This window comes from Pongo abelii, chromosome 5, assembly GCF_028885655.2.
Source record: "Pongo abelii isolate AG06213 chromosome 5, NHGRI_mPonAbe1-v2.0_pri, whole genome shotgun sequence".
Taxonomy (NCBI): Eukaryota; Metazoa; Chordata; class Mammalia; order Primates; family Hominidae; genus Pongo; species Pongo abelii.
This window is the reverse complement of record NC_071990.2, coordinates 39,309,428-39,337,301: the sequence shown is the minus strand read 5'-3', so window position 1 is coordinate 39,337,301 and position 27,874 is coordinate 39,309,428. Positions and strand designations below refer to the sequence as shown.

At 51.2% G+C, this 27,874-nt stretch overlaps 1 protein-coding gene across 2 annotated transcripts in view; it reads right to left on the bottom strand.

Moving 5' to 3' along the window:
* Positions 1-27,874, bottom strand: part of GLP1R (glucagon like peptide 1 receptor) — a 42,512-nt gene that overhangs the window by 10,549 nt on the left and 4,089 nt on the right. The window contains exons 1-11 of one of the 2 annotated variants that reach the window (XR_008526768.2): positions 23,828-24,031; positions 22,742-22,849; positions 14,660-14,778; positions 14,186-14,292; positions 7,719-7,872; positions 6,965-7,124; positions 2,421-2,481; positions 1,777-1,846; positions 1,603-1,691; positions 1,103-1,241; positions 70-111 (exon numbers count right to left, since the gene is read on the bottom strand). Coding sequence is in view for 1 of the 2 variants with exons in the window: in XM_002816840.4 (XP_002816886.2) it covers positions 70-111; positions 1,103-1,241; positions 1,603-1,691; positions 1,777-1,846; positions 2,421-2,481; positions 6,965-7,124; positions 7,719-7,872; positions 14,186-14,292; positions 14,660-14,778; positions 22,742-22,849; positions 23,828-23,924 (1,146 nt within the window). In the remaining variant the exon portion in view is untranslated. Of the gene's footprint in view, positions 1-69; positions 112-1,102; positions 1,242-1,602; positions 1,692-1,776; positions 1,847-2,420; positions 2,482-6,964; positions 7,125-7,718; positions 7,873-14,185; positions 14,293-14,659; positions 14,779-22,741; positions 22,850-23,827; positions 24,032-27,874 lie in introns of those variants that run through there. The other variant, XM_002816840.4, reaches the window with a different exon arrangement.

The window sequence follows — 27,874 nt, the reverse complement described above, 5'->3', positions numbered from 1 at the left end:
TTGTACTACTCCAGACTGGCTGATGGTACCCACCCACCAGGGTCCCCACCATCCCTCCTCAGAGCTTACCTCATTGTTGACAAAGCAGTATAAGATGGCCACCATCAGCCCCTGGAAACAAGAGTCACATCAAGAGGGAGGAAGCAGGAGGGAGGTGCCCTGCAGACTAGCCCTGGTTGGAAGCACTTTGGGACTCCATCCTCACCAACCCCCTCCCCAAATCCAGTGGCCCAGGCAGATCCAGGAATGGGGCAGTGGCTTCCCTCTCATTTCCTTTCTGAAGGAGCACCAGGGTTGCACCTCTCCGACTAGGCCTGGCTACAGGCCCCAGCTAGCCTCTCCCCATGGGTCTCCCAGGCATGAGCTGTGGGGTCCTGGAGACCCTGCTCAGAAGCTGCCCAGAAGCTGTAGAGATCCTACATCTAACCTCTCCTTGAGGAGGCCTGATCCAGTGAAGTACAATGACTCTGATCATGGAGAATATTCCCCACCCCAGCCCCATCTGTTTACGCAGGAGACCCAGGGCTCCAGAATTGTGTTCTGTATGTCTGCACATGTATGTAAATACACACACATGAGCCCACATGTGTGCAGGCATCTCATGACACTCTTGAGGGGCAGGGACCAGTTTTTTTGTATTTTTACACCCCCTTAGCATCATCTAATGCTAGTGAAGAGGATCAGTTCTTCTCTTTGAAACTGTGACACCGTAACTCTGGTTTTAACACCTCTGAGGCGCCTCTGTAAAGCAAGGCTAACCCTGCACATCTCCTGGGTTCTGTGAGGAGTGAATGCGCAATGCATGTATAGCACCTGGCAGGGCGCTCACCACCAAGTAGATGGCAGCTGCAATGCCAGGTTGGTGCCCAGAGCTACATCCAGGAAGGCTTCTTGTCCCATGTGCTTACAGAGAAGACTGGCCCGGGTATTGGGACACCTGGGGATACTAGTTCTGGCTCTGCTCCAACTAGGTGACTTTGGGCAGGGATCACTCCTCCAGGTCCCAGTCTTCCTACCTTTTCCATCTGCATGATGCAGGCTGGTGTCTGTCCCACCCCCACTCTAGGACTTTACAAGCAAGTGTCCCCAAGCATGAAGTCACCTGGAAGGAGGTGAAGGAGAGCTCTGTGAACAGCTTGATGAAGCGCAAGGTCCCCCGGGCATGCTCGTCCATCACAAAGGCAAAGATGACCTCATGAGTCCCCAGCAGGGGGATGAGTGTCAGCGTGGACTTGGCAAGTCTGAGGGGCAGGGCAGAGATCTCGAGTCACTCTGGACCTCTCCCATGGACTCTTCTTCACGTTCTCTACCCTCCCCACTTCCTACCAAGTCCTGATATCTGGGTCATGGATGTTCTCCCACCCCAAATACCCTGGGACAGGCTGCCTGGAGGGAAAAAATAGAGGTCAAGACCCCAAGAAGTCCAGGGGCTGCCCAGAGACAGGGCAAAAGCAAGGGTTTGGGGTCCAAGGCCAGGCCTGGGTGGGTGGAAGGAGAGGGTAGTGTAGGGCTCTAAGCTAAGCATCCCAGGATCTCTCTCTCTGCTAGAAGGAAAGGGGCACTTGCTGAAGGTCCTCGGTAAAGCCAGCTCAGTTACATCACCTGCATTTGATGTCTGTCTTGCACATGAGATTGGCCTTCAGTTTGGATACCACGATGCAGATGACCCGAACAAAGATGAGGAAGTTCACCTGCAGGGTGGGGCCGGGGATTGGCAGAGGGCACCAGCCCAGCCCTATCATAGCTGCCACTCCCATCCCTCACACCATCACTCACCCCAATGGCAAAGAGAATGGGCAGCCGGATAATGAGCCAGTAGTTCATGTTGGAGTTCCTGGTCCAGCAGCTGGGGAGGGAGAGAGATGCACGCATGCATCCAGCAGGATTCACAGGACCCCGAGTTCAGGTGCAGGCACAGGGGCCGCCGATGCACATGGCCATGTTGAGTGCCACACACACAGCTCCCAGGAGCCACCCAACAACCAGTCCCATGGACCCACAGAGCCCTGCCAGTGCACAGCCACACAACACACACGCACAGTCCAAATACATAGTCATACACAGAGATGCACACGGCCCCCAAACAAGCTTTCATGGACCTACCAACACAGTCATGTGTGTACCCAGCATCATACACAAAATGACACAAACATTTCACTTGCAGATATTACAGAAAAACCTGCAGGAGGGCACCATGTACCCCATAGACCCAGTTCCGTTAGTCATCAAACAATCCTGGGACAGGGGCAGGGGCAGGGGCAGCGGCAGGGAGGGGAGATTAGAGAACTAAATTCACCTTCTAAGCTCCTGGTCCCCCCCTTTATCCTCCCAACAGATGGGTGCCCCAGGTACCAAGGAATCCCATGGACCTTGAGGATGGGGACCTGGGCACACCCGCCCCCTTGGAGCAGGACACTCACCCCTCGTCCTCATAGAGGTACTTGACAATGCCCCAGGGGACAACAAACAGCAGGGGAACACCTAAGAGAGAAGGAAAGACAGAAGGGGAGAGGGGCTGGCAGGCCAGAGCCACAGTCCACATGCCGAGGCCTCTCCCTGCCCCAGGCCCCTCATACTTCCAGCCCCTCTTCTTGCCTGGCCTCAAACTATGTTCTCTAATTTTTTTTCTGGGCACCTGGGAGAACAGAGGCAGCAGGATCCCCATGCGGACTCCCAGACTCTTCCTTACAAAGAGGTCCTCATCAGTCATCAGTCCCCCACCTCCTATGTGCCAGGCACACTGTCGGGACTTGCCCTGAGAGTCCCGGCTGAGTCACCAGGCCACAGGCACACAAGCAGCAGTGGGACTGGGCCTTGCGGTGGGGACAGCATGCCGGATGAGGAGAGGAGCAGGCGAACCCTCTGATGCCCTTTTTCTCTCTTGCTTCAGCCCATGTTGCCAGTCAACTCCTAAAGGCACTGGATGTCCTTTCAGTCATCTCTTCCCTACTGCTGTGCACCTGCAAGAGGGCTCGGCAGAATCCTGGAACGGAGACAGGAGCCCAGTCCTTGATGCCAGCTGACCAACTAACTGTCCGCAGTGGCCTACAATAACAACAGCTACAACAATATTACTTTCCACTCGGCTGAGACTTGACTTGTGTGGTAGACAGCCTCTAAGACGACCCCTAGGGATCCCCACCTCCTGTGCTCATACCCTTGTGTAGTTAGTCCACGTTGTATCAGTATTGTTTCATGTGACCCACGAACATCTGGCAGAAGTGATGGCATGTCACTTCTGATTGTTATAAAAGACACTGTGGCTTGTTTTGCACACTCTCTCTCTCTTTCTCTGATCACTTGCTCTGGGGGAAACCAGTTGCCATGTGCTGAGAGAACTCAGAAGGCCTAGATAGAGGTCTCTGCAGCAAGAAATGGAGGCCTCCAGCCTCTGGCCAGCAACTGCGGCTTCCTGCCATCCGCCTCGTGAGTGAGCTTGGAAGTAGATTCTCCATCCGCAGTTAAGCCTTGAGATGACAGCAACCCTGGTGACAGCTGGCTGCTTCTCTTCGAGTGCCCTGATCCTAGAAGGAGGTCTCAGAGAGAAGGGACAGCAGGCAGCGGGGGATGCCCAAGAAGGAAGTTTCTATATGTGTATGTGGTTCAGGAAATCCACATGCTGTTGCCTAAAGAGTTTTCTCTGTGAGATCCTGAGCCACAAGGTACCCAGCTAAGTTGAACCGAGATTCCAGGCCACAGGAGCTGTGAGATAATAATGGTTAGTTGTTTTAAGTAGCTAAGTTTCAGGGTTAATTTTTCTGCAGCAATAGAGAATTGATACAACTGGTTCCCGGTTCTTTGAGGGTAGAGCCTGGGCCTCACTCACCTTCAGAGCCTCAATGCCCAGATCACCCTGAGAGCTCAGGGTCTGTGTTGGTTGATTTAAAATTGGATTTTCCTTCCTCACATGACAGATGAGGAGTTGGATCAGGGACTCAGAAGGGCACAGGTGGGGCTCGAATTCAGGGCTGCAATCCCATACCCACTCCCACCGCCCTCAATGGCATTCTGCACTGGCTGTCTCCATGCTTGTCTCCGTTGGCCCCTCCCTCAGTGCTGGAGATGTGTCTGAGATAGGTAAGCATGTGCATATTAAGGCATGTAGACAAGTGTGTGAGGGTGTGGTGGGTGGACCATGAGTGTGCACGTGTGGCTTTGGGGAATCTCTGCCAGGAACACATTTCCAGGACAGAACCACTTCATAGCCTTTCCTGTCCCCATTGTCTGTATCTTTAGCACATCAGTGTCCACTCAACAGCAGCTACTAAGCAGGTTGTGTGCCCAGATCTACTGTGCCTGATGATGCAGGGAGAGATGGAGGAAGCAAAGCAGCCCCCAGCTGACCAGCATTCTTCATCAGCTCTCTCTCTCCTGGCCCATTTATTTCTACACAAATCGGACCTCTCAGCATCTACGGTGCTTTAGTAATGCCTTTATGAGACTGGACAAGGAATGGGATGATCTCCAAAGGCCCCAGCACATGGCACGGGCCCTGCCACATAGAAGATGCCCAGTGAGAATGGAATGAATGATGGGTGAGTCAGTACACCAACGAGGGAAGGAAAATCCTCTAGGCAAGAGCATACCAATTTCCTGAACCACGTACACATACAGAAGCTTCCTTCTGGGCATCCCTCGCCCCCTGCTGTCTCTTCTCTCTGAGACCTCCTTCCAGGATCAAGGCAATCACCGATGTTATCAGCCAGACCTGGCAAGTTTCACTCATTGTCAGCATTTCCTTAACAAGGTCATTTCAAAAAACATAGCCACGAAAGCCCTGCCGCATGCAAACATTACACACTCCCTGCTGCCTTCATCTTTCTCCCGTTTAGAAAACGAGCAAGACAGGTTGGAGAAAAAAGCTCAAATTAAGACACACAGAACTGGCTCCGGGAAGTAATGATTCCCGCATCCATCACTTGCCTCCCTCTTGCACAGCCTCCGTGTGGGTTTCTACAGGCCCCCAACTGCCTGGGGACTGCAGCAGAAGCTGCCATGCCCTTTGGGGGACCTCTCCAACTGTGTCAGGGTCCTCATTTTAATTCTTCCACTTGCACACGAAGCTAAAAGTTGTTTCCCAAGTATCCCAGCTTGGGCAAGGCCTCCTGGCATCACATCCGAGCTCCTAGCAACCTGTGAATCTCTCTCCATCTCCCCCACCCCAATTCCTCAAGAAAAAGTGTTCTGATTAGAGCAGGGTGTCCTCCGGGTCTTGCCCTTGTGCTCCCACAGACCCCGAGCCCTGAGCTAGGGTGTGAGGTGGTAGGAAAAGGACTTGGCATTCCCTCCCCCATCTCCCACTCAGAGACCTCTAGGGCAGTGTGTCCCCACCAAACTCCAGCCACCCCCGCTCCTCTGCACACATCACACATGTCCCTTGATTGTTCCTGCCCTCGGGTCGCCATGGTGACAGGCACTAACAGCGCTGATGCTATTTCCTAGAATGGACAGACACCGTCCCCCACCCTGAAGACAGCCTTCCCTGAGCTGCCCTCAATGGCCTCCCTCCTCCTGCTCTAGCAGGAGGAAGAAACCTCGGGGAGAAAAGGCCAAGGAAGGGACTGGGTCCTGGGAGAGGAGGAGGCAGGTGAGGAGCAGGGATCTGTGAGCAGGAGCCAGGCCTACCTGCCTACCTGTGCAGAGCCCTGAGCCTGCTCAGGGGTGCTGCAGGGGACTGAAGGGATGCAGCCCAGGCAAGAGAACAGGGCATGATGGCCGCAGGCCCGGAGCCTGGGAGTCAGGAGGCCTGGGTTCCAGGGCCTGCTCTGCCTGTAAGGCCCTGCCAGCTCTGGGCCTTGGTGCCCTCAAGACACTGGTCACATTAAAATCTCTCAGGCTACTCTTCTCCTGGGGGGTGGGGGGGAGCTGTATAGAGCAAAATGGCTGAGGAACACCAGAAAATATAAATGAAGTGCAAGGACAGGGGATGGAGAGCTTGAGAGGGCGGAGAACACAGAACCACGAGGGCTGGTGGCCTGAGGCAGCTCCCTGCAGAGGCAGCGGACATCCTGGTGTGGGAAGGATGCTCCCTGAACATTCCTGCATGGAGAACAGCCTTGCAAAGGCTCAGGGGCAGGACCAGTGTCAGGGAAGAGGAGTCTGGATGTGACTGAGCTGGAAAGTCCCTGGAGGTCGGCGGCAGGGGCAGCTGTGGTCAGAGCAGTGTGAGGTGGGTGCATGAAGGAAGGAGGAGTGAATGAAGGAGTGGCAAGCAGCAGGGGGGATGGTGTGGAACAGGAAAACCCGCGGATTCAATGGCAGATTAGGGAGGGCAGAGGAGATCCCAACCCCCTGCCCAACCCCAGCACTGCCCCTCATTACAATCCCACGTGGTGAGAGGCAGAAGCACAACCAGAAATGTTCCAGCAAAAAAAAAGACACAATGGTTCTTGGCAAACTTTTTTGGCTAGAACATTTCCAGCTGGGCTCCAGGCACATCCGCCGTCCACCCTTTCCTTGGCTGGCCTCTGGTCCCCCTGCCCCACTGTACTTGGCTCTCCTCTGAGCTCTCCTCCTCATCGTCATGTGACAGAGCACCAGCAGGCTCCCCCTAGCCAGCCCCCTGCCCTCTTGATCCCCTCCCCACCTTGAGGCCCAGGACTCACCATTTCCCTCAGGCCCTTGGGCTGCCCAGGACTGGGTGTGAACTTATGTCCCCATGTGATCTTAAGAGAAGAGTGCCATGACCTCCATTGGTGTGCATGATAGTGGTAGAGGGTGGTGTTTGGCCACATGCAGTAGAGGCTTCCATTAAGGGAGGAGAGTTATGCAGAGGAGGGGAGGACCATAACCTCCCTACAACATCTTAACAGCACAAGGGCAGAAGGTCCTGTGCCCAGGAAGAGGGTTACCCAGTGGGCCCTGCCCCTTGCTCAGCAGTGTGTTCCAAGTACCATGTTAGAAGAGGGGTCAAGGTCTCCCACCCCCGTGCCACAGGTCCAGGGTGGGTGATGGTGGGTCTTACCCCAGCCTATGCTCACATAGAGCCTGAAGATTCGTTGCTCAGAGAAGACCGAGAAGGCCAGCAGTGTGTACAGGTACACGCCCTCCACCAAGAGCCAGTAGTAATTGGCCGCCACACAGTACTGCATGAGCAGAAACACCAGGCGGCAGCCCAGAGAGTTCTGGGGGTAGAGGAAGGGTGACATGGGGACAACAGCTCTGCCCTCTGCCTCTCTTGATACCACTCCCCATCCTGCTCCAGCCACTATCCTGCCATGGTTAATGCAGGAGGAGAGAGCTCACATCTCTGGCTAGGGCAAGTGCTAAGGACTTTATCTTCTTTAGCTCATTGAATCCTCACTATCCTGATTGGAAGAAAGTAATGTATCCCCCTGCAGGTGAGAAGTAAGTGACTTCTCACCTATTTCTCAGCCTCAGAGAAGTAAGTGACTTGCCTAAAAGTGTACAGATAGTAAGTGACAGAGCTGGCATTCAAACCCAAGTGTGTCTCCAAAGACTATTCTTTGGTGTCAGACTGAGAATTCCCTAGGGCAGTGTCTCCTCCCTTAGGCTGGGGGCTTCCCAAGGTAGACTGCCTCTCTCAGCAGACTGGAGAGTCCCAAGGTGAACTGCCTCTCCCGTCAGACTGGGGGCTCCCAAAGGGCCAGGACTGTTCAGCTCTTGCCTTCTCCTGTCCCAGGCCTGTCTAGGGTGGCAGAGGCAGGCCTCCTCCAGCCGCCCATCCCTCCCGAGGCGGTCCTGGATGCACCACACACCTGGTAGGAGAGGAGCCCATCCCACTGGTGCTGCTGGGCGGCTGTGCTATACATCCACTTGAGGGCTGCGTCCTTGATGAAGACGGACAATGCTCGCAGGATGAAGGATGCAAACAGGTTCAGGTGGATGTAGTTCCGGGTGCAGTGCAGGTGTCTGAGGGAGAAAGCAGAGCCTTTCCCTGGCAAGGCAGCCAACAGTTCTGCTCTACAACCCCAGGCTCTCAAGCTAACACACACATCAGGCATGTTTCCGGCCCTGGGACTGTGCGTGTGTCTTCTTCTATGAATACCCTTCTTCCCCATCATCGTGAAAATCCTTCTGTCCAATTCAAATCCTGCCTCTCCATGAAGGCTTCCACTATGTAGTCACTGCCCCCTCCTCCCATCCACATTCTATCCTTCTCTCTGCAGCATCTTCTTTTACACAAAGTCTTGCATAACCAAAGAGATGTATGCATGAGGATCAGTTTCCCCAATGGGAACATTGCTTCTTCATGACAGGGCCCACATCTTAAATGCCTCACAGAGGCAGAGCAGGACTAGGCACTTGGTAGGAATTCAGAAACTACTGGATACAGTTTTAATATCCTTTCATGTGAAAATGTGTAGCAAATTGAAAGTACAGGGGCATTTCTTAACCTAATAAAGGCTATTTACCTAACCGGGAGCAAATATCAATCTTAACTGGGAAACTGTGGGAGCATTTCCTTTGAAATCAGGAACAAAATAAGGATGTCTGTTATCACTGCTTCTAGTCAACATTGTAACTACAGATCCTGCCCACTATAATAAGGCAAGAGAAAAATGTACAAGAATCAGAAGTAAACAAAATAGTTATTATTTATAGATGATAGATTATCTTCATAGAAAATTCAAGAAATCTATGGACAAATTATTAAAACTAATAAGACAGTTTAGCAAGGTTGCTGATAAGTATGTTTGTATATGCCTGAGTTAAAAAATTTAAAAGTAAATGTTTAAAAATAATTCATTTGCAATATTTTTAATTAACTACCTTGAAATGAGCCTAACAGAAGATAGGTAAAATCTCGATGGAGAATTTTATAAATCTTGCTTAAAATCATTAGCGAAGACTTAAATTAGTGGGAGATAGATACATCACATTCACAGATAGAAAGACTCACTATCTTAAAGGAGTCAAGTCTCTCCATATTCATAAAAATTCTACCTTATTTTTAAAGTAGAACTTTAAAAACTTATAAAGAAGAGCTGGGGCTAAGAATATTCCAGACACTCCCAAAGAATCACAGAGGAGGGGATTTTGCTATATGATTTCTAGTAAATCTACAGTAGTTAAGGCACCGTGGTATCGGGATGGGGAAAGATAAACAGCCTAACAGAAAAAAACTGTAGGTGACCGAAACCAACCCATACATATATGGAGCCTTGCTGCATGGAATGGCAGTCATTGCAAACCAAGGGGGAAGGAAAGGCTATCAATAAATGGTACTCAGGCAGCTAATTCCACATACAGAAAAAAAAAATGAAATCCTTTATTTATATCATATGCAAATATGAATTCCAAGCAGACCAAAGAACCAGAAGGAAGAGCAAAACTCTGAAACTGACAGAAAATATAGATGGCCATCTTTATGACACTAGGGTAAGGAAAGATTTCTTTTTCTTTCTTTCTTTCTTTTTTTTTTTTTTTGAGATGGAATCTTGCTCTGTCGCCCAAGCTGGAGTGCAGTGATGTGATCTCGGCTCACTGCAGCCTCCACCTCCTGGGTTCAAGCGATTCTCCTGCCTCAGCCTCCTGAGTAGCTGGGATTACAGGCAGGTGCCACCACGCTCGGCTAATTTTTTGTATTTTTAGTAGAGATGGGGTTCCACTGTGTTAGCCAGGATGTTCTCGATCTCCTGACCTCGTGATCCACCCGCCTCGGCCTCCCAAAGTGCTGGGATTACAGGCGTGAGCCACCGCACCCAGCCAAGGAACGATTTCTTAATAAGACTGTCCAGAATTTGTTCTTTGGAAAAAATGAATAATTTTAAACCAATCAATAAAATTAACTGTTATCAACTGGTTAATCTTTATTGATAAATTTTATTTATCAATACTAAATTGATAAACTTTATTTATCAATACTAAATTGATAAACTTTATTTATCAATACTAAATTGATAAACTTTATTCCATTAAAATGAAGAACTTCTGTGCATAAAAAACCCTAAAATGAGTGAAAAAATAAGCCACAGACTAAAGAGAGGGTAAACCCTGGATAAGTATCCAGACTATATAATGAATATGTAAAATAGAAAAGAAAAACCCAAATAAGCCCATGAGAAAGTAAGCAAAGGATATGAAAAAGCAACTCACAGAATAAATCACGAAAAAAATGCTTGATCTCTCTGGGAATCTGGAATATGCAAATTAAAATCATAAGGCAATTTCACATACTTCAGGTTAGCAACAATTAAGTCTGAAGACACTAAATATTGGCGATAAGGCTAGACAAAGGAAGCTCTCTTTTATTACTGATGAGAGGGTAAACTGGTGTGACCACTGTGAAGAGCAACTTAACATAGTAAAATTGCAAAAGCAGGTGGTAGTCAGACCTGGCAATTCTACTCCTAGGTATATGCCCCAGAGAAATACACAAGCAAGAATGCACATTGCACCAACATTTGTAATTCAGAAAGAAAAAAGAAAACAACTCAAATGTCCATTAAAAGGTTGACAGATAAACTGTGCTGTATTATACCATGGAATACAGAATGGTGGTTAAAAATCCACAAAACAGGACTACTCGTGTCAGTGTGAATGAATCTCACACAAACATAATGTTGGACCAAAAAATTACAGAAAAATATTTCTATGATTTGAATGTTGTGTTCCTCCAAAATTCATGATAAAACTTAATCCTTAATGCAATAATAGTATTAAGAGGTGAAGCCTCCAGAAGATGATTAGATCATGAGGGCTCTGCTCTCAAGAATGGGATTAGCGTCCTTATAAAAGAGGCCTACGTGAGTTTGTGAGCCCTTTTGCCCTTTTGCCTTCTGTGATGTGAGGGCATAGTGTTCACTCCTTCCCCACCATGTGAGGACACAGTGAGAAGACACCATCTCAGAAGCAGAGAGCAAGCCCTTACTAGACATCAAACCCACTGGTGCCTTGATCTTGGGCTTCCCACCCTCTAAATTATGAGAAATAAATTTCTATTATTCAAAAATTACCCAGTCTAAGGTATTTTGTTATAACAGCAGGCACAGCCTAAGACAGAAATTGGTACCAAGAGTGGGAAGTCATGTAACAAATACCTAAAAACGTAGAAGTAGCTTGGGAACTGGGTGGTGGGCTAGAAAAAAGTCTATATTTCCACTAATGGGATTCTGGTGAGAGCTCAGAAGAAGATGAGAGCTATGTAGAAAATTTCAATCTTCGCAGAGATTATCTAAGTGGTTGTGAACATAATAATGGTAGAAATGTGAACAGTAAAGGCCATTCTGATGAGGTCTGAGATAGAAATGAGGAGCATGGCATTGGAAACCGGAGGAAATGCCATCTTTTTGTTACAAAGTGGCAAAGAACTTGGCGGAATTGTGTCTATGTCCAAGTGTTTCATGGGAGCAAAGAATTATGAGCAATGAAATAGAATATTTGGTGGAAGAAATCTCTAAGCAAAGTATTGAGGGTACAGCACGGCTGCCCTTGATTGCTTACAGCAAAATATGAGAAGAGAGAAATGAAAGATGAACTTTGTAATCAAAAGAGAAGAAGAACTTAAAAGATTTGGAAAATTTTCAGTCTGGCCATATTGTAAAGAATGCAAAAGCATGTTCAGGAGACAATACCAAGGGTGTGGCCAAGTGAACATTTAATAAAATTAGTATGGATAGAGGAAAGCCAGGTGCCATTCATCCAGAAAACGGAAGAATGACCCTGAATGCACTTCAGAGATCTTTTAGGTCCAGATGTCAGGGCCTTGAGAGCAGAACAGTTTTGGGGGAGGAGCCCAGGACACTGTGAGGCATTGGAAGTCACTGCCCAGGGCTACCTCCTGTCTCTGCTCCCTACACTTGGGTGCAGTGCTCCTTGGCTACCCTAGCTGTGGCTCAAGTGGGCCCAGGTATAACTCAGGCCATCCCTCTGGAGGACGTAGCAGTAAACCTTGGCAGTGTTCATGTGGTGCTAACTCTACAGACACACAGTGCAAGAGCTGTAGGGAACATAGCTACTTCTTTGAAATCCAGGAAGACCTAGATTTCAAAGGATATCCTGGAGAGCCTCAGGGTCCAGGCAGAGTGGAGGTTTCTAATAAATCTGTAGTAGTTAAGGCACAGGTGTGGGGCTGCTACAGAGAGTCCTGACTAGGGCAATGACTAGCAGAGTCATGGGGGGCAAGATTCTCCCCCAAGACCCCAGACTGGTAAAGCCACCAGCACACAACTCCAGCCTGTGAGAGCTGCTACATGAGCTGAACCCAGCAAAGCTGTGCGAGTGGGGCTTCGGGGAGACTTGGTGACCCAACTCCAACCTCTATATCAGGAAGGCAGGACACTGAGTCAAAGAAGATTATTCTCAAGTTTTAAGATTTAATATTGTTCGTCCCATTTAGTCTGGATTTACTTGGGACCAGTTACCCCTTTCTTCCTTCCTATTTCTCCCTTTTTTGATTTGAATTTTAATTCTTTATTTTTTTCCAGATAAAAAATAAACAATTGTATTTATTTAATGGTCTCTTACATTGGTCAGGCTGGTCTCCAATCTCTGGCCTCAAGCAGGCTTCCCACTTTAGCCTCTCAATTAGCTAGGATTACAGGCATGAGCCACCACACCCAGACCTATTGCTCCCTTTTGAAACGAGAATGTCTGTCCTATGAAATGAGAATGCCTGTCACACCATTTCATTTTGGAAGCACATAACTTCAGTGATTTCATAAGTTCACAGCTAGAGAGAAACTTCCTTCAGGAGGAATCATCCCTTGAGTCTCACACATACCTGATTTAAATAATATTTAGATGAGACTTTGGACTTAGACTTTAAAGTTAATGCTGAGATGAATTAAGACTTTGGAGCCATTGGGATTAAATGAATGTATTTTGTATGTGAGGAGGACACGAATTTTGGGGGGCCAGAGCAGAATGCTATGGTTTGAATGTTGTGTCACTCCAAAATTCATGTTGAAACTTAGTCCCCAAGGCAATAGTATGAAAAGGTGAAGCCTTTAGGTGATTAGGTTGATGAAGGCTCTGCCCTCACGAATGGGATTAGTACCTTATAAAAGAGACCTAAGGGTGTTTGTAAGAGCTTTTCACCCATTTGCCCTTCTGCCATGTGAAGACACAGTGAGAAGGTGCCATCTTGGAAAGAGAGGACAAGCACTTACTAGACATGGAATTTGCCGGTGCCTTGATCTTGGACTTCACAGCCTTGAGAACTGTGAGGAATATATTTCTGTTATTTAGAAATTACCCAGTCTAAGGTATTTTGCTATAGCAGCAGGAAAAGACTAAGACAAATATGTTCAACACACTATTAAAAATACACAGAACCTTATAGCTATATATTTCTATAGCTACTCACAAATGTGGTAAAAGTACAAGGAAATGTGTGGGAATTAAAAGAGGCACATTCAGGGCTTACCTCTGATGGGTGTAGGGCAGGGAGAGGGATGGGATCAGAGAGGGTTACCCAGAGAAGTGTAACTATGGGACGTGTTATTTCTTAGGCTGGATGGTGTGTGCATGAGTGATCATAATATCAGTCATTGCATTTTTGAATCACTGGAATAATTCATAACAAAAGAGGAGAATATTAATTGAGTGAATGCATTTATTGAGCACTGTGTGCCCAGGACCGTGCCAGGTGCTTTGAAGGTAGGAGAGGGAATGCCACCTCTCCTGCTCTTGCTGTTTGGTGTCCTGAGGTCTCATTCTCTCAGAATCCCTTCCCTCTTTGAACCCAGTCCCCCTGGCCCACCTCCTCCAAGTGCAGAGGAGTGGGAAGAACCTGGTACTCTGTTCCCAGCTCCTATTTGGAAGGAACATCTCATCTAGGTTAGACCTAAGGAGGAACTTTTCCATTGGGGCTGAAAAAATCCAAAGGGAGGAGGATCTCTAATCCCCAAGATCTTTTCTAAAATCATACTCAATTCTTGATTATTAAAGTTACACATGTTCATTGGAGAAGATCTCCTGGGATTTTCCGTAATCCCATCACTGACGGTTAAGGTTTTGAGGTTGGTGGTGCATGTTTGGCATTTTTGTTCTTTTTTGCAGTACATATGCACACTTTTACACCGTGGAGACTAGACTAAGAACACAGTATCACATCCTGTGTTTTCAACCTCATATTCTATGGTCAGGGCTCTGTAGAGAGCTCTTGAGAGAAGGACGGATGTGCTGCACTGTTGCTTTGATTTGGTGTTGGGCTGCTTCATTCCTCTATCTGGGGGAGTTAGGATGAAGCGGCCCCCTCCCGGGGTCCGGGCCACCTTACCTGAAGCCGAGGAGGATCGAAGACGCGATAACCAGAGCAGAGAAGGACAGTGCGTAGCCCACCGTGTAGATGATGTAGAGGAACAGGAGCTGCTCCTCCGGGGAGTTCTGTGGCACACGGGGGACATACGTGTACATGGGCAGCCCATGGCCCTCTTCCCACAATCTTCCTTCCCATGGGACAGAGGCAGAGCTAGGGCCCCAAGTCAGGACTCACCAGGGATACCAAGACCAAGAAAGAGAATAACCGTAACCTACGGCGATGGTTCTTGGATATCTTGGGCCCTGTTCCAAGGCCAGAGAGGTGAATACACACCACCTTTGTCCAGAAAGCATGGTGTGCAAAGCCCCCAGAGGCAAGGAGATGGATGAAATGGCCACAGATGCCCCCACGAAAGCCAAGGGTCTTTGCTCCAGTGAAGTGCTCCAAGACATGGCTCCCCGCTCCCTGGCTCAGAACCCCGCCTCAACTCACTCTCTCCCCTCGCTTGGACTCCTCGCACTCCGACAAGTCCCTCCAGGGCAGGCTGGAGTTGTCCTTCTGCAGCCAGAGGCCTTCAGCTGTGCAGAACCGGTACACGTGGCCCTGCGGCACTGGGGTGGGGAGACCTGGCCCTGAGCCTCAGCCCAGAATAGGGCAGCCTGCCCAGTGCTAGATGCCCCCCTTCCTCCCCATTCTGAGGGCTATCCCTGCTCCCCCAGAATGGACTCCTCTGAGTTAGTGACATCCTTTTCCCTTCTTTACACACACACACACACACACACACACACACACACACACACCCGGACCTTCCTCCCCTGACATATACCCTGTTGGTCCAGGGACAAGACAGGGGGTCACCAAGGCAGGGGCTCCTCAGCTCCACCCTCAGCCCTACCTCTCAGCCACCCTAGGACACAGTTTAATGAATTCATGTCTTTGAGATGAGACGAGTTTAGCTCAGTTCCATGTCCCTGCCTCCAGCCTCAAATCACACTACTGACAAGGTCTGGCACCGACGAGCAAGCAGCAGCCGTGCCTGCCCCACAGTCACTCGCTATTTCTGATTTTTAGGACTCAGCGCCCACCTCCTTCCCACACTCCTTGGGGAGAGCAGACCTTGGGAACAAGGTTAGCACTGAGTTCCCAAGAGAATGGAAGGAAGACAGAGCACTGATCTGAGAGAGAGAGAGAGAGAGACAGCCCTACCCATAGGAAGTTCTAATCTGATGGAGGAGACACAGACCTACCTGCAAGGACCCCCTGGTCTAAAAGGAGTACACAGCCTCCTGGTCATATGCAGCCTTGGCCTTTGGAGTTCTCCCATAGAAAAAAGGAAGACCCAGCTCCCACCTTCACGTAGACTCTAATTATAGGTTAGAAATAGAGATAGCCCTTGGAGAGAGGAAAGGGATCCAGCCCCTGTCCTCAGGGAGCTCCCCTGTCTGAGGATGGTGGCACCGTCCCTGTCTTCAGAGAATCAAGACTCACACAGAAAAAACAAAAAAGACCTGAGAAAGGAAGAGCATAGATGGAAACTAACAGAGATCAAACACAGACCCTGCAGAAGCGAGGCGGGGCATTGCCTGTGCCCATTCACATCCCAGCAGAGGCTGTCCCCCGCCATGCCCCATGTCCACCTACCAGGGAGATGGCTGGCCTGTGGCCTCAGGTTTGATGTGAGGCTGATAGAGGCCACTGCTTACTTGCGTCCAGGAGGAAATGCCTCATTCCTGGCCTCTGTAGGGGAACTTAAGTTTGACACCAGGGCCAACGAACTTGGGACAAAAGGGCACAGTGAGAGGGTTTGGGGACATTGACCTGTAAGGAGCACAGGGGGACCAAGGAGAGAAGCTGCAGCCAGGACAAACTTTAAAAGAGTTCAACATTCTAAAAGACTAGAAGATTTTAAAGACCAGTTTTCCCAGCTGAGGGAGGAAGGAGGGAGTGAAGGCCAGAGGATGGAGAAGGCACCAGAGGCCCACTGGGGGCAGTGGCTGGTCAGTGTTCAAGTGGAGAGACAGCAGTCAGAACTGGGTCTCGGCTGGGTGTGGTGGCTCATGCCTGTAATCCTAGCACTTTGGGAGGCCGAGGCGGGTTGATTGCCTGAGCTCAAGAGTTCGAGACCAGCCTGGGCAACATGGCGAAACCCCATCTCTACTAAAAATACAAAAAATTAGCCAGGCATGGTGGCGTGCACCTGTAGTCCCAGCTACTCAGGAAGCTGAGGCACGAAAATCACTTGAACTTGGGAGGAGGAGGTTGTAGTGAGTTAAGATCAAGCCACTGTACTCCAGCCTAGGCGACAGAGTCAGACTCTGTCTCAAAAAAAAAAAAAAAAGAACTGAGTCTCCTGAGAAGAGGCTTCATTAATGTGTGGTGTATGTGTGTGTGTGTTATGTGTGTGTGTGTGTGTGTGTGTGTGTGTGTGTGTGCGATGGGGACTGTGGCAGCCCCAGGGCCTAACCCTCAGGGGCGCAGGACAGGGGCAACCATCTAGTCTGGGAGTTCTATTTTTCACCCCAGCAAAAAATGTGACAGGGACTACTTTGCTGCAGAGTCCGGTGACAGCCTCTTCCAGCACTGTCAGCAAGGCCTGCCAATGGACCTTGCCCTTCCCTAACCCTGATCCCAGACACCAGGACAGCCTCCCTGCTCTTTCTTCTCCTTCCCAGCTCCTTTCCCAAACAAACCCTGAACGAGGTCCCTCTTCAAGACACAGAAATTATCTGGTAACCCAGTGGGGCGAGTCAGCTTGCAGCATGACTCCTTCTGGAAGAACCTGCATTTTAAAAGATACTTCACCTGGGAGAAAAACAAAAACCTGAAAATCTAATGGTGAAACTGACAGCAGTGGGAACGATGGTGTTCCAATACCCTTCGAACGCATTTATGAACAAAATCAGGCGTAACCCCAACAGCAGAGAAGGGGAGGCAGGTGGTCTGATTTTAGCAACGCGAAGGGCCCCTCTCAAGCCCCCAAATGCCTCTCTTATCTGTTACATGGATGCCTGAGATTCTTCACTGGTGCCAAGTCTTCTGACATGAGGCAAAATCAGTGTTCTCCTGTAGATACCCCCAAAAGTAGTGATGGGGACCTGAGCTGACTCCATGCGGAATGGGATGGTGTCAGAGCCTGCTCTAGCAGCCTGCTTTGATGGGAGGAAATGGGGAGAAAGGAAGAAGGTTGAGGGACCAGGGAAAAGAAGACACAGCCATGGAACTGCAGGCACACAAACCATCTAAAAACCCACATACCCAGGACTCAGCCTGCAACCGTGTGATGCTAGTAAGACCCACTTCCTACAGCTGGCACAGGGCCTGGCATACAGTAGGCACTGCCTTGTTGCAGGTTCCTTTACAACATGATCCTTACATGCTCTTTCCATAGGCTGTGACTTCACAGAATCAGTTTTTGAACACCTACTGTACACCTGACACCTTTAGACATTAGAACCACCTTTCAAAGTAGGAACGGTTAGTCCCATTTTACATATGAAGAAACTGAGCCTCTGAGAAGCCAAGCGACTTGCCTAAGACCATCAACCAGAAAGTAGCAGAGTCAAGACTAAACCCCCCAGCTCTTTGCCTCCAGAGGCCCAAAGTTAGAAGCCAAACTTGCTGTTAATAGGAAAGAATGTGGCATATGCCATTCTCCTCAGCCCTTTCTCTGGGCTCAGATTTCTCAACATTCAGTCTCCTCCCCGCAGGCCCCTTTGCCAGTGTGGCCCCTCGGCGGCTGCGCCATTCCCACGCCCTCTGTTCAGAGCCGGTGGGAGGGTGGGGAGGTGGTGTGTGCACAGATGTGTGCATTACTGGCAGAGAGTCAGAGGATCACTGTGTCCCTTGCTCAGCGAGCCTGTGCAAGTGCATCTGTAAATTACCCTTCATTAGCATCAAATATTAAAAGCCAGGCTGGTTCCTGGCTGGGCCCGTGAGTGATCCCCAGATGCCCACCTTGGCTGGAGGTGGGGTGGGTCAGGGCATAGCACTACTTATCAACCCAGCTTTATCTGGCTTGGGAGGAGCTGGTAAATCACAGCTAGGGATTTGGCTCAAGGCTTGTCAACACAGGGAGGCAGCCACGCAGCCACATGCCAGGAGGCCCAGGGATATTTCATTAAGCCAGACCCTGCTGCTGGAAATAAAACCCCCAATTAAACACTTCCCCTCCCGGAAGCTGCTGCGGCGCCTGTAATCAAGCTAACAGCCACCCCTCCACGTGGATGCTGGCACTCAGGGCTGTGGAGAGCTGCTCATGAATCCATTAGCTCCTGCACCCTGGCAACGAGGTGGCCAGCAAGGACTACTGGGCCCCCATTTTACAGATGCGGCAGCTGAGACTCAAAGAGGCCAGGCACAGGGCCTCCCCAAGGGAGTGAGCTGAGGGTCAAAGGCCAGGCTCGAAATGAAGGCATCAGCTCAGGGCCAGGGTGAAGGGTAGTGTAGAGCATCAGGGCTTAGGAGAAGGAGCTCAGGTTCTAAACAACACAGACTCAAGTTCAAATCCTGGTTCTGCCTTCAACCAGCTGTGGGACGTTGGGCATATCCCTTCACATCCTCAGGCCTCAGTTTCCTTATCTGTAAAATGGGAAGCATAATGACTTCCCAGAAGATAAAGCATGTGAAGTGCCCGGTACATAGTAGACCTTTGAAATATCCTCCCACGCACCAGTTTCTTGAAGGGGCACTCCTTCACTGAGGCTGGAGGTGGAGCTTGTGACACCACTTCAGCCAGAACTCCTCTGGGGACAAGCTTGGGCCTCAGTTTCCCCTTGGCAACCCCAGGCTGTCGTAAAAACCCCCAGGCTCCACATTACTCAGGGGAGGCACCTGCCAGAGTTTCCAAGAACTGTGAGTTATAGGTTATTTTTAAAGCATTTTATGACTCTCATATAATTAGAACTGAGCTAACAAACAGGTAGGGATCAGGAGGAGGTGTAGCTAATGAGGCTGGAATGATTTGTAACAAGCAGATCAGCTGTTTGTGGGTAAACGAGGCTGCTGAAGGGCCCTCGGGCGGCCAACAGGCTCTCTGAAGCCACTTCAGCCTTCTCCTCCCAGTCTCGTCTGTACCAGCCATTTCCTTTGAACGTCTTCTGTCTTTGACTCATCTGCTCCTGTTCTCTCTGCACGATCCTGAGACCCAAGTTCTCAATTAGAGGGGTCAGAATTCAAGGGCTTGGCTAGCTTCTCCAGGACACTGCGTAGTTCCGAGACCCGTGGCCTGGCCCCATGTCCAGGGTGCTGTCTGGAACCCTCACTCCTTGGAGGAGCTTCCTTTTCCCTTCTGCATCTGCCTGTTCTTTCAGGTCTGGCCCCAGTGTCACCTGTCCCTGGAAGCCTTCCTAATGCCGCCACACTCTTGGCAGAAGGGGTGGCTCTGGCCTCCCTCAGTACCACTGCCTGGGCTGCTGAGCCAACCTTCAGCTCCATGGAGGGGGGTTACCCCTTCTCCCCAACGCACACACTCACACACCTCTAAGGTCTCAGTGGCATTCCTAGCTCCTAACACAACCCAGCTCAGGGGTCTGGTGATTGTTTTGACTTTTACTGTTTCTCAGATCACCACTCCTCTGCTCCATTCTGAACTCTAGAAGCCTGAGCCATGGGACAGCACCCCTCGGCTTCCCTGGCCTCTGTTGGGTTGGGCCAGTGGGAGGCATTGGCAGAAGATGGAAGGGCAGAGGGAGAGAGAGGCTGGGTGTTCTCCCCTGCTCCCTCCCTGCCTTGATTTGAAGTCTGCCAGTGACTTTGTCCCCTCTGTGGCCACAGCCCTGCTGGGTGGCTTCTCCATTGTAGCCCAGCTGTCATGGGGACCCCCCCAGCCCCATTCTTGTCCCTTACTTCTCAGGTCTAGGGGTGCTCAAGCTTTCCATTGTTGTAGTCCCTGGTGCTTTATATGCCTTATTGGTCCCTTTACCTTGCCCAGCCTCTGAAAATGACCCCCCCACACACACACATTAAACTCTCTCCAAATTGCCAACTGAGCATGTTTTCTGCCAGGACCCTGCCTGAGATAACCCCCTTCCTTCTCCCTGACACCAGGGCACACTGTGACGTTTCTCCATAGGCTACTCCCTTGATCAGCCCAAGAAAGCTCCAGAACTGTCCCCTTCTTCAGAACTGCTCCCACACACCTGGGTGGGGGTCAGGGAAGCCCCCGCTGCCAACCTTTGCCAAGGAAATCTCCAGGACAGGCCAGAGACAGCAATTATGCAGCCTGAGCCTGTGGTAGGTGTCTCCACGCATCCCTAACTCAGGGAATGGGGAAAGGGAGGCAGAGTCGGTGATTCCGAGTGTCAAAAAAGGGAGTAAATTAGCCTGGTGAGTGGCGGGGGGATGGGGTGGGGGAAAGGCTGGCAGGGGGCCTGTGCAGTGGCCGTTATCTTCATGGAGAAAGCAATAAAACCATGTTCGCTCATAAACGGGCACCACCAGGACCTATTTCCTGCTCAAATAAAATTAAAGGTGATGGATGGAGCTGCAAGCAGCAGGCAGAGCTGGGGGCGGCTTAGTGCTGAGTGATGGGCCCTGTCCTACGCCTGGCTCCCTGGGGTCTAGAGGCCCAGCAGACGCTGGCCAAGCTGCCAGTCTCAAATCTATGGGAGGCAGAGAAAGTGTGTGTATTGCAGGAAGTCAGGGAGGTGTGTAGGGAGGTGGGAAAAATTAACAGCTACCATTTCTCAAGGCCCTGTGGTCCTCCCGACACCCATGTCACTTGGCTCTATACCATCTCCCAGATGAGTCAACCAAGGCACAGAGAGGTCTGGCAACTTGCTCCTGCTCACACGGCTAGTGAGCAGAACCACCAGATCGCAGAGTTCATAGGACAGGGCAGACAGCTCATCCCTGTCCCTAGAGGTGTGTCCAGACAGCAGAGGGCATCTAGGGCATTCACCCGTCTCCAGGCCAGAGCCACGTGCAAGGGCACACACACACACCCAAGGAAGCCTTTGGTGTAGCAATTAGCCACACTGACTCTAAACCAAGCTTCTGGGTCGCCCACTAATGGCTTTGTGAGCTTGCAAAAGTCACTGAGCACCTCTGTGCCTTAGTTTCCCCATCTGAAAATGGGAGGGTAATCAGAGTGCTTGCCTCAGAGGGTTGTGAGGATGAAAAGAGTGTAGCGTGGAAAATGCTTCCAACAGGCAGTATTGGAGAAGGCAGGCCACTGATGGGCCCAGGCTCCTGCCTCCTTGTAGGCCCAGGCACTCCCTGCTCCTTGGGGAGAGGTGAGTGTACTGTGAGGGTGGACAAGGAGACAGCACTTTTAGGAGACCTGCCTGGGCCTCATCTGACTTCAGTCCCATGTGCCAAGGTGAAGCTTACATTGGGCCCCACCAGGCCACCTCCTCCAGGAAGTCTCCTGACTTCCCCACAGCATAACCTCATGCCTGCACTTGCTTCTGGGCCAGTTGCTGCTTGGGCTCCGGCCCCTTCAAGATGTGATGATAAGAGCATGAATTGGATTCAAATCCTGGCTCTGCCATTGACCACGTCATTTGGAACAAGTGACTTAAACTTTTTGTGCTTCAGTTTCCTTGTCTGTACAGCAGGCATAACCACAGGGTAGTTATGAAGTCCTGCTTTCAGGGCAGGACTTGGCACACCGTAGGCACTCAATCAATATTGGCTACGATGACGATGATGATGGTGATGGTGATGATGATGATGACGATGATGATGATAGGGAAATATCTTTTCTCCCCTTATGGAGACTGGGAGCTCCCTGCCATGAGAGTGCTTGTCTCCTGTTATCCCCCACGGTGCCTGGGTGAAACTGGGCTCAGCAAGGGAGGCTGGGATAGATAGGGGGGCACATTAACTAACCCTCCAGCCAGGGATCCTCTTGCAGCCTCTGCAAATCTCTGTACCCCCAATGAAATGACCTTCCCACCTACCCAGTTACATCTTCCCCAGTACAAGGTCCCCCTTGCAGGCAGGAGTGAGCTGAGGAGGGCTGAGTCTGGTGGGGTTCGTCACCCCACCAATGCCCTGATCACTCCTCCCAGTGAACCTCTAAAGAGTGAGGAGGTAGCTAAATGTCACTGCCAGGTATGGGCCACCTGCATACACATATCATATATACATGTATACACACAGCAGACACCCTGGGTAGCTGCCCTCCCCGCAGAGTCTGTCCCCACCTAGCTCCTTTCCTGACTACTGGATTGGAAGGGGTCTCATTTCTCTTCAGACACTTACTTTCCCTTCCCCACACACCTGCCAGCACTGGCCTCACACCTAGACCCAGGTGGCATCTCAGGCCATCGTGAAACTTATCACTGCTGACTCCTTCCCTCACCCCAGGAAAGGCAGGCAGACCACTCACTAGGAGGCCTAAAGACATTCTGGGTGGGGAGGGCTGTGTCTCAGAGGAAAGGAAGCAGTGCCTTGACCCCAGCCTCCTCGATACAGGGGACGGTGGGGGAGGGGGCTTACCACTGCTGGCCCAGGGCAGGTACCAGGTGGGGGAGGGGGCACACCACTGCTGACCCAGGGCAGGTACCAGGTTGGGAAGGGGTCTCACCGCTGCTGGCCCAGGGCAGGTACCAGGTTGGGGAGGGGGCTCACCACTGCTGGCCCAGGGCAGGTACCAGGGGCAGCTGACATTCACGAACGAGCCTGGCTCCCCATCTGGCCAGCAGGCGTATTCATCGAAGGTCCGGTTGCAGAACAAGTCTGGGAGCAGAAAGAACAGTCTCTGAGTCCCTGCTTGTGACTGGCCATGGTCCTTTCCCTCCCTTCCCCAAGACCCCTCCCCTCCTTGGAAGCTGCATGCCACTAACCTCTGCTGAATGCTTACTGTATGCCAAGCACTTTCCCCACCCAGCAAGAGCCAAGCAGGGGCACTTGCCACTTATCAGTGGCAGGACGTTGAGCAAGTAACTTAATGTCTGTTTCCTGATCTGTAAAACAGGAGTATCTCCAGCCCCATAGGGCTTTGTGGGATCAAGACTGTATGCTACATAGATAATGGAACATAGTACGTGCTCAATGAACAATCCCTATAGGCCTATTCTTAAATTGCACTCACAGATTAGAGGGAAATGTTAGCTCACCTTTCCTCTGATCTCACCTAAGATAACCTTCTTTAGGTCATATGTTATAATTACAGTCAGGATTTCAACCTAGGCCCAATGGGCTCCAATCCTGTGCTCTTTAAACCACCTCGTGAACTCCCTGAAACATTTATTCCTATAAATATGTTTGTGGAGCCCTCAGTCCATGCACAGGCTGGGAGGTGCTGAGGACAAAAATGGAAAGGCCGGGTGCCTGCTCTGAGAGGCTCTAGCTGAGGGGCTGGCCGAGGGTGCGGGGAAGGACACACAGATAAGACAGCTAAGACAGAAATAAGACAGCAACCCCAAAGCAGACTACAGCAAATGAGTAAGAGCCAAATGATGGCAGAAGTCCTGGGGAAGATTTTCTGGAGGAGGCAGTGCTTCCACGGACTTTGAAGAACAGGAAGATTTTGGTCGGTAGAAAGGAAGGTATCCAGGTGAAGGAGTAGCTTGGACAATGAGATGAAGGCAGAGGGCAGGGGTGGCATCCTATAGAGGCAAATGGCTCCCAGCTATGGACCTTGGGTTCATCAAAGTCCTCCAGAACTTTGGTTGGGTGGGGAGCAGTAAAGGTGGGGAGCCCACCTGGACTCACCTGTGGCGGGAGGTGGATCCTCAGTCAGGGAGCGCTGGCACTGGCGTCGGTATTCTCGCCATTTCTGCACTGTCTCCCAGAGGGACACAGTGGCACCCTGGGGGGAGGGCATACATGGGAGGCCTGTGGGTTCAGCCAGCCCCTCTCCTGCCCCCTCACCCCCTAACACACTTGGTTTCTCAATCTCCACGAAACCTCAAAGCCCCAAACTCTGCCAGGCATCAGGCACCTCTGAAAGAGAGTGAGAATAAGTCACTGCCACCCTGGGGCTCCAGGTGGATGGTTTGACATCTTCATTCCTCCCAGGGGACTGGTGCACAGCTTGATGTGTCACAAGCACCCAGCAAATGTCTGCTAAATTGATGCTTTTGGGTAAGTGGGTGGATGAAGGAGGGAAGGAGAGTGTGTGTCCCATTCGTGGTCTCTGATCTCACTTAGGAGACAGACTTTCTGAAGGCCCAGGACTCTAAACTCCTTCTGGCGCCTAGTCAGCCTGCCTGAGGGCTTCTTGCACTTTCAACCATTCTAGAAGAAGACACACAGGCCAGAGTGGGAGAGGAACTGAATCAAGGGTGCACAGCCCCCCCAGGAAGCAGAGTTAAGTGTAGAATCTGGAGTCCTTCAGATCAGTGACCGTGGCAAAATATCGCAGGGTGTGCGGGGGCCGGGGAGAGTGGTGGCGTTCAGAGCTACAGAGAGCTGGGATGTCCACCATTAGCATTCCTCCTCCAAAATGCACTCACTTACAGATGAACTCAGCACAGCCCCCCCACCCCCGCCGCCCCGTGCTCCCCTCTGACACAACAACAAAATCTAATATTCAACCCAGCTTCTATCCACCCAAAGGAAGAGTCCTGAGGACATGAGGTGAAGGGGTCAGGGAGGTTCCAGGACACTGAAGTCACGCGTGCAATGGGAGGCATCCCTCTCACCTGTGAGTAGGGAGAGCTGAGCCTCCACTTACAGTGAGGTCACCAAAATGGCTTTTTAGCACACAGACCCAAACAGACCCATCCCACTGAGAATCCACCGTTCCTTCTGAGTGTTTTTGTGCCCTTCCTTCAGCTATGTCTTGGGGTTGTCGTTCTTTTTAGTTTTTTCCTGAACAGCCTTTAAAATTAAAAATATTCGTCCTTTAGAGGCTGCAGATGCTGAAATGACCCACGAGCCCCATGTCTAAATGTAGGACCTATGCATAATTTAAAACAACATTCTGCTTTTTGAAATCACAAAAATGTCCACGTGTGCTGAAATTAAAATAGCTTCTTTTTAGAAGCTTGCCCCCTTGCCTTGTAGCGTGCTGGGCACATGCTGGATCCGGTCTCGGGTTCTAGCTGGCTTATCACACATCTCCCTGAGAGACTTGGGTTGCCTTGCTCACTGCCTGCTGCCTCGGAGGCCCCATGGAAGGGCCCAGCTCACTTTGAGCCCCAGCAGCATCCTTAGCATAAGTGTGTCGAGGCCACAGGGGCTACCCTGAAGGACAGAGCTCTTCTGAGGGCAAAGGTCAACTGTATTTGCTTGGGGAAAAAAAGAACAAGAAATCAAACATAACAGCTGCAAAGGTGTTGTCCACGATATTAGCCACAGCTGAAGAGGTGAAACAGTTTTCATCAGAGCAAGTCCTGGTGGATCAACCCCCGCCGCCCCGTTTCCCTTCTCCCTTCTTCCCTCTTCTCCAGGGAAAGGGCTCTTCCACGCTGCCTCTAAATGCAGCAGCTGCTGGGGGTGGAGGGCAGAGAGATGGAGAAATCCCCCTTGTTTTCTGTTTCTAGAATGAAAGCAGACAACACACAAGGTCACTGCTGGGAACTGGAGCAGAAGGTGTGTCTGGGACAGGCAGAGAGGCTGTGGAAGCCAGTTCTCCCCAGAGGCAGGGGGAGGGGTTAACGACAGCGCCATGAAGGCCAATCTGGCCTCCTGCACCCCAGGGCAGTGCTGTCACCTACTCTGAGCAGAGCTGTGGACATAAAACTATATTCAGACTGGGGGTCCCTGAGGACGGGGCTGTGTCTTCCCTGAGACTGGGGCTCCCTGAGGATGGGGCTGTGTCTCCCCTCAGACTGGGGCTCCCTGAGGACAGGGCTGTGTCTCCCCTGAGACTGGGGCTCCCTGAGGATGGGGCTGTGTCTCCCCCCAGACTGGGGCTCCCTAAGGATGAGGCTGTGTCTCCTTCAGACTGGGGCTCCCTGAGGACGGGGCTGTGTCTCCCCTCAGACTGGGGCTCCCTGAGGATGGGGCTGTGTCTCCCCCGAGATGGGCTCCCTAAGGATGAGGCTGTGTCTCCTTCAGACTGGGTCTCCCTGAGGATGGGGCTGTGTCTCCCCTGAGACTGGGGCTCCCTGAGGACGAGGCTGTGTCTCCCCTGAGACTGGGGCTCCCTGAGGACGGGACTGTGTCTCCCCTCAGACTGGGGCTCCCTGAGGACGGGGCTATGTCTCCCCTCAGACTGGGGCTTCCTGAGGACGGGGCTGTGGCTCCCCCTTAGGTAAGGGATTCCTGACAGTAAGAGTATCTTGTCCCCTCTCTACACCAGATCAGGGTTTCTAAATACCTTCGAGCCTTCATCCCACCCCTGCAAGCACACACACAGTGCAAACTACCCAGACTTCTGGCCATTCCCACGTCTCGTATTTACAGAAACCATAACTGTGCCAGGTTCTGGGTGGTCATGGGTGGAGGGGAACGCAGGGAGTATAAAGGTGACTGCAGGAGCCCTGCCTGAGAGAGTCTTCAGGCTACTTGGGGGTCAATGCTTTACAGGACAAGTGAGACATAACAGGGAAGGCAGTGGGTGAAAGTGTTCAGGGAGTGGTTGAGGCAGGGTTCAGTGCAGACTCAAGAGGCCTGAGGGACTGGGGACTGTGAGGTGGGGCTGGGGTGAAGGGGGTTGGAGGCAGACTGGGCTAGCAAGGAGGAGGGCGGGCACTTCAGCAGGAGGGCACAGCAGGGAAAAGTTACAGAGGTGGGGACATCAGTGCTCCAGAGAGCAGAGGAGAGCTGTGGACTGTTATTAGGAGGACTTTTTGGGGCAGGGAGAGAGTGGTGGCGGGCCCTGGGACAGATGGGAGGTTCTGGTCTGGAGAAAGACTGAGTAAATGAGGCTGGGGCCACCCAGTGCCATAGAGCCTGGGTGCCCAGGTAACATAGTGGAGGCTGAACAACCCTGGCCTTGGGCTCAGATCTGGGCCTGGACCTGGCTCACCCAGACATTAGGTTTGCAACCAAGTGCAAGAGTTGTATGTTTTAGGCTCAGCTTACACTTGTGCAAAAGGGAACAGCAGCCCCTCCCCCGTGGGATGGCTGTGGGGACTGAGTTAACGCTTAGGATGGTGGGTGCATGGAGAAGGCTCAGTCAATGGCAGCAATCCCCATGATTTCTACTGTTTAGTGGAAAGGGCAGAGTGGGAGGGAATGACCAGGCTTCCTGGGGACTGGGGCCCCACCGCTTCCTCACTTCTAGGATCAACATATTCCCAGAAAGAGGAAATGAATATATGTTCATGTCCAACGACCAATCATTCTGCTTAATTTGTGAGATCTTCCAGCAGTAACCACAGCCAATGGCAAAGTGAAGCAGGGAGGAGGCTTGGGACCCCATGCCCTGTGAGGAGGGGCAAGGCCCTGCCCACCGGTGTCCCCCACTCCTCCATTTCATCCTCCCACAACATAAGTCCCTGCTGCAAGCCTGACAAGGTGGGGCTGTGGGTTCTGGGGAGTGGAGAGGATGCAGTCCAGATGTCCCTGTCCCTCACAAGGCAGCAGAGCTGACCAGGAGAGCAGAGCAGCAGTCAGAGGGGGTCTAAAGGGCCATGGGAAGGGCAGGATGGCAGTTTCTAGAATCAAGACTTACAGGCTTCATGGGATCTCTCTGAGGTGGATGAAGGCACATGGGGACAATGCCTGGGTTGGAGGTTACTAGAAGGAAGGGGCATCCCTCAGATTCAGGAGTTTTGGGAGGAAGCAGGAGACAGGAAAGAGGACACCAGGAGGGAGTGGTGTGGTCTACAGGAAGGAGCGCTGGACAGCGATTTACAAGTCCTTGGT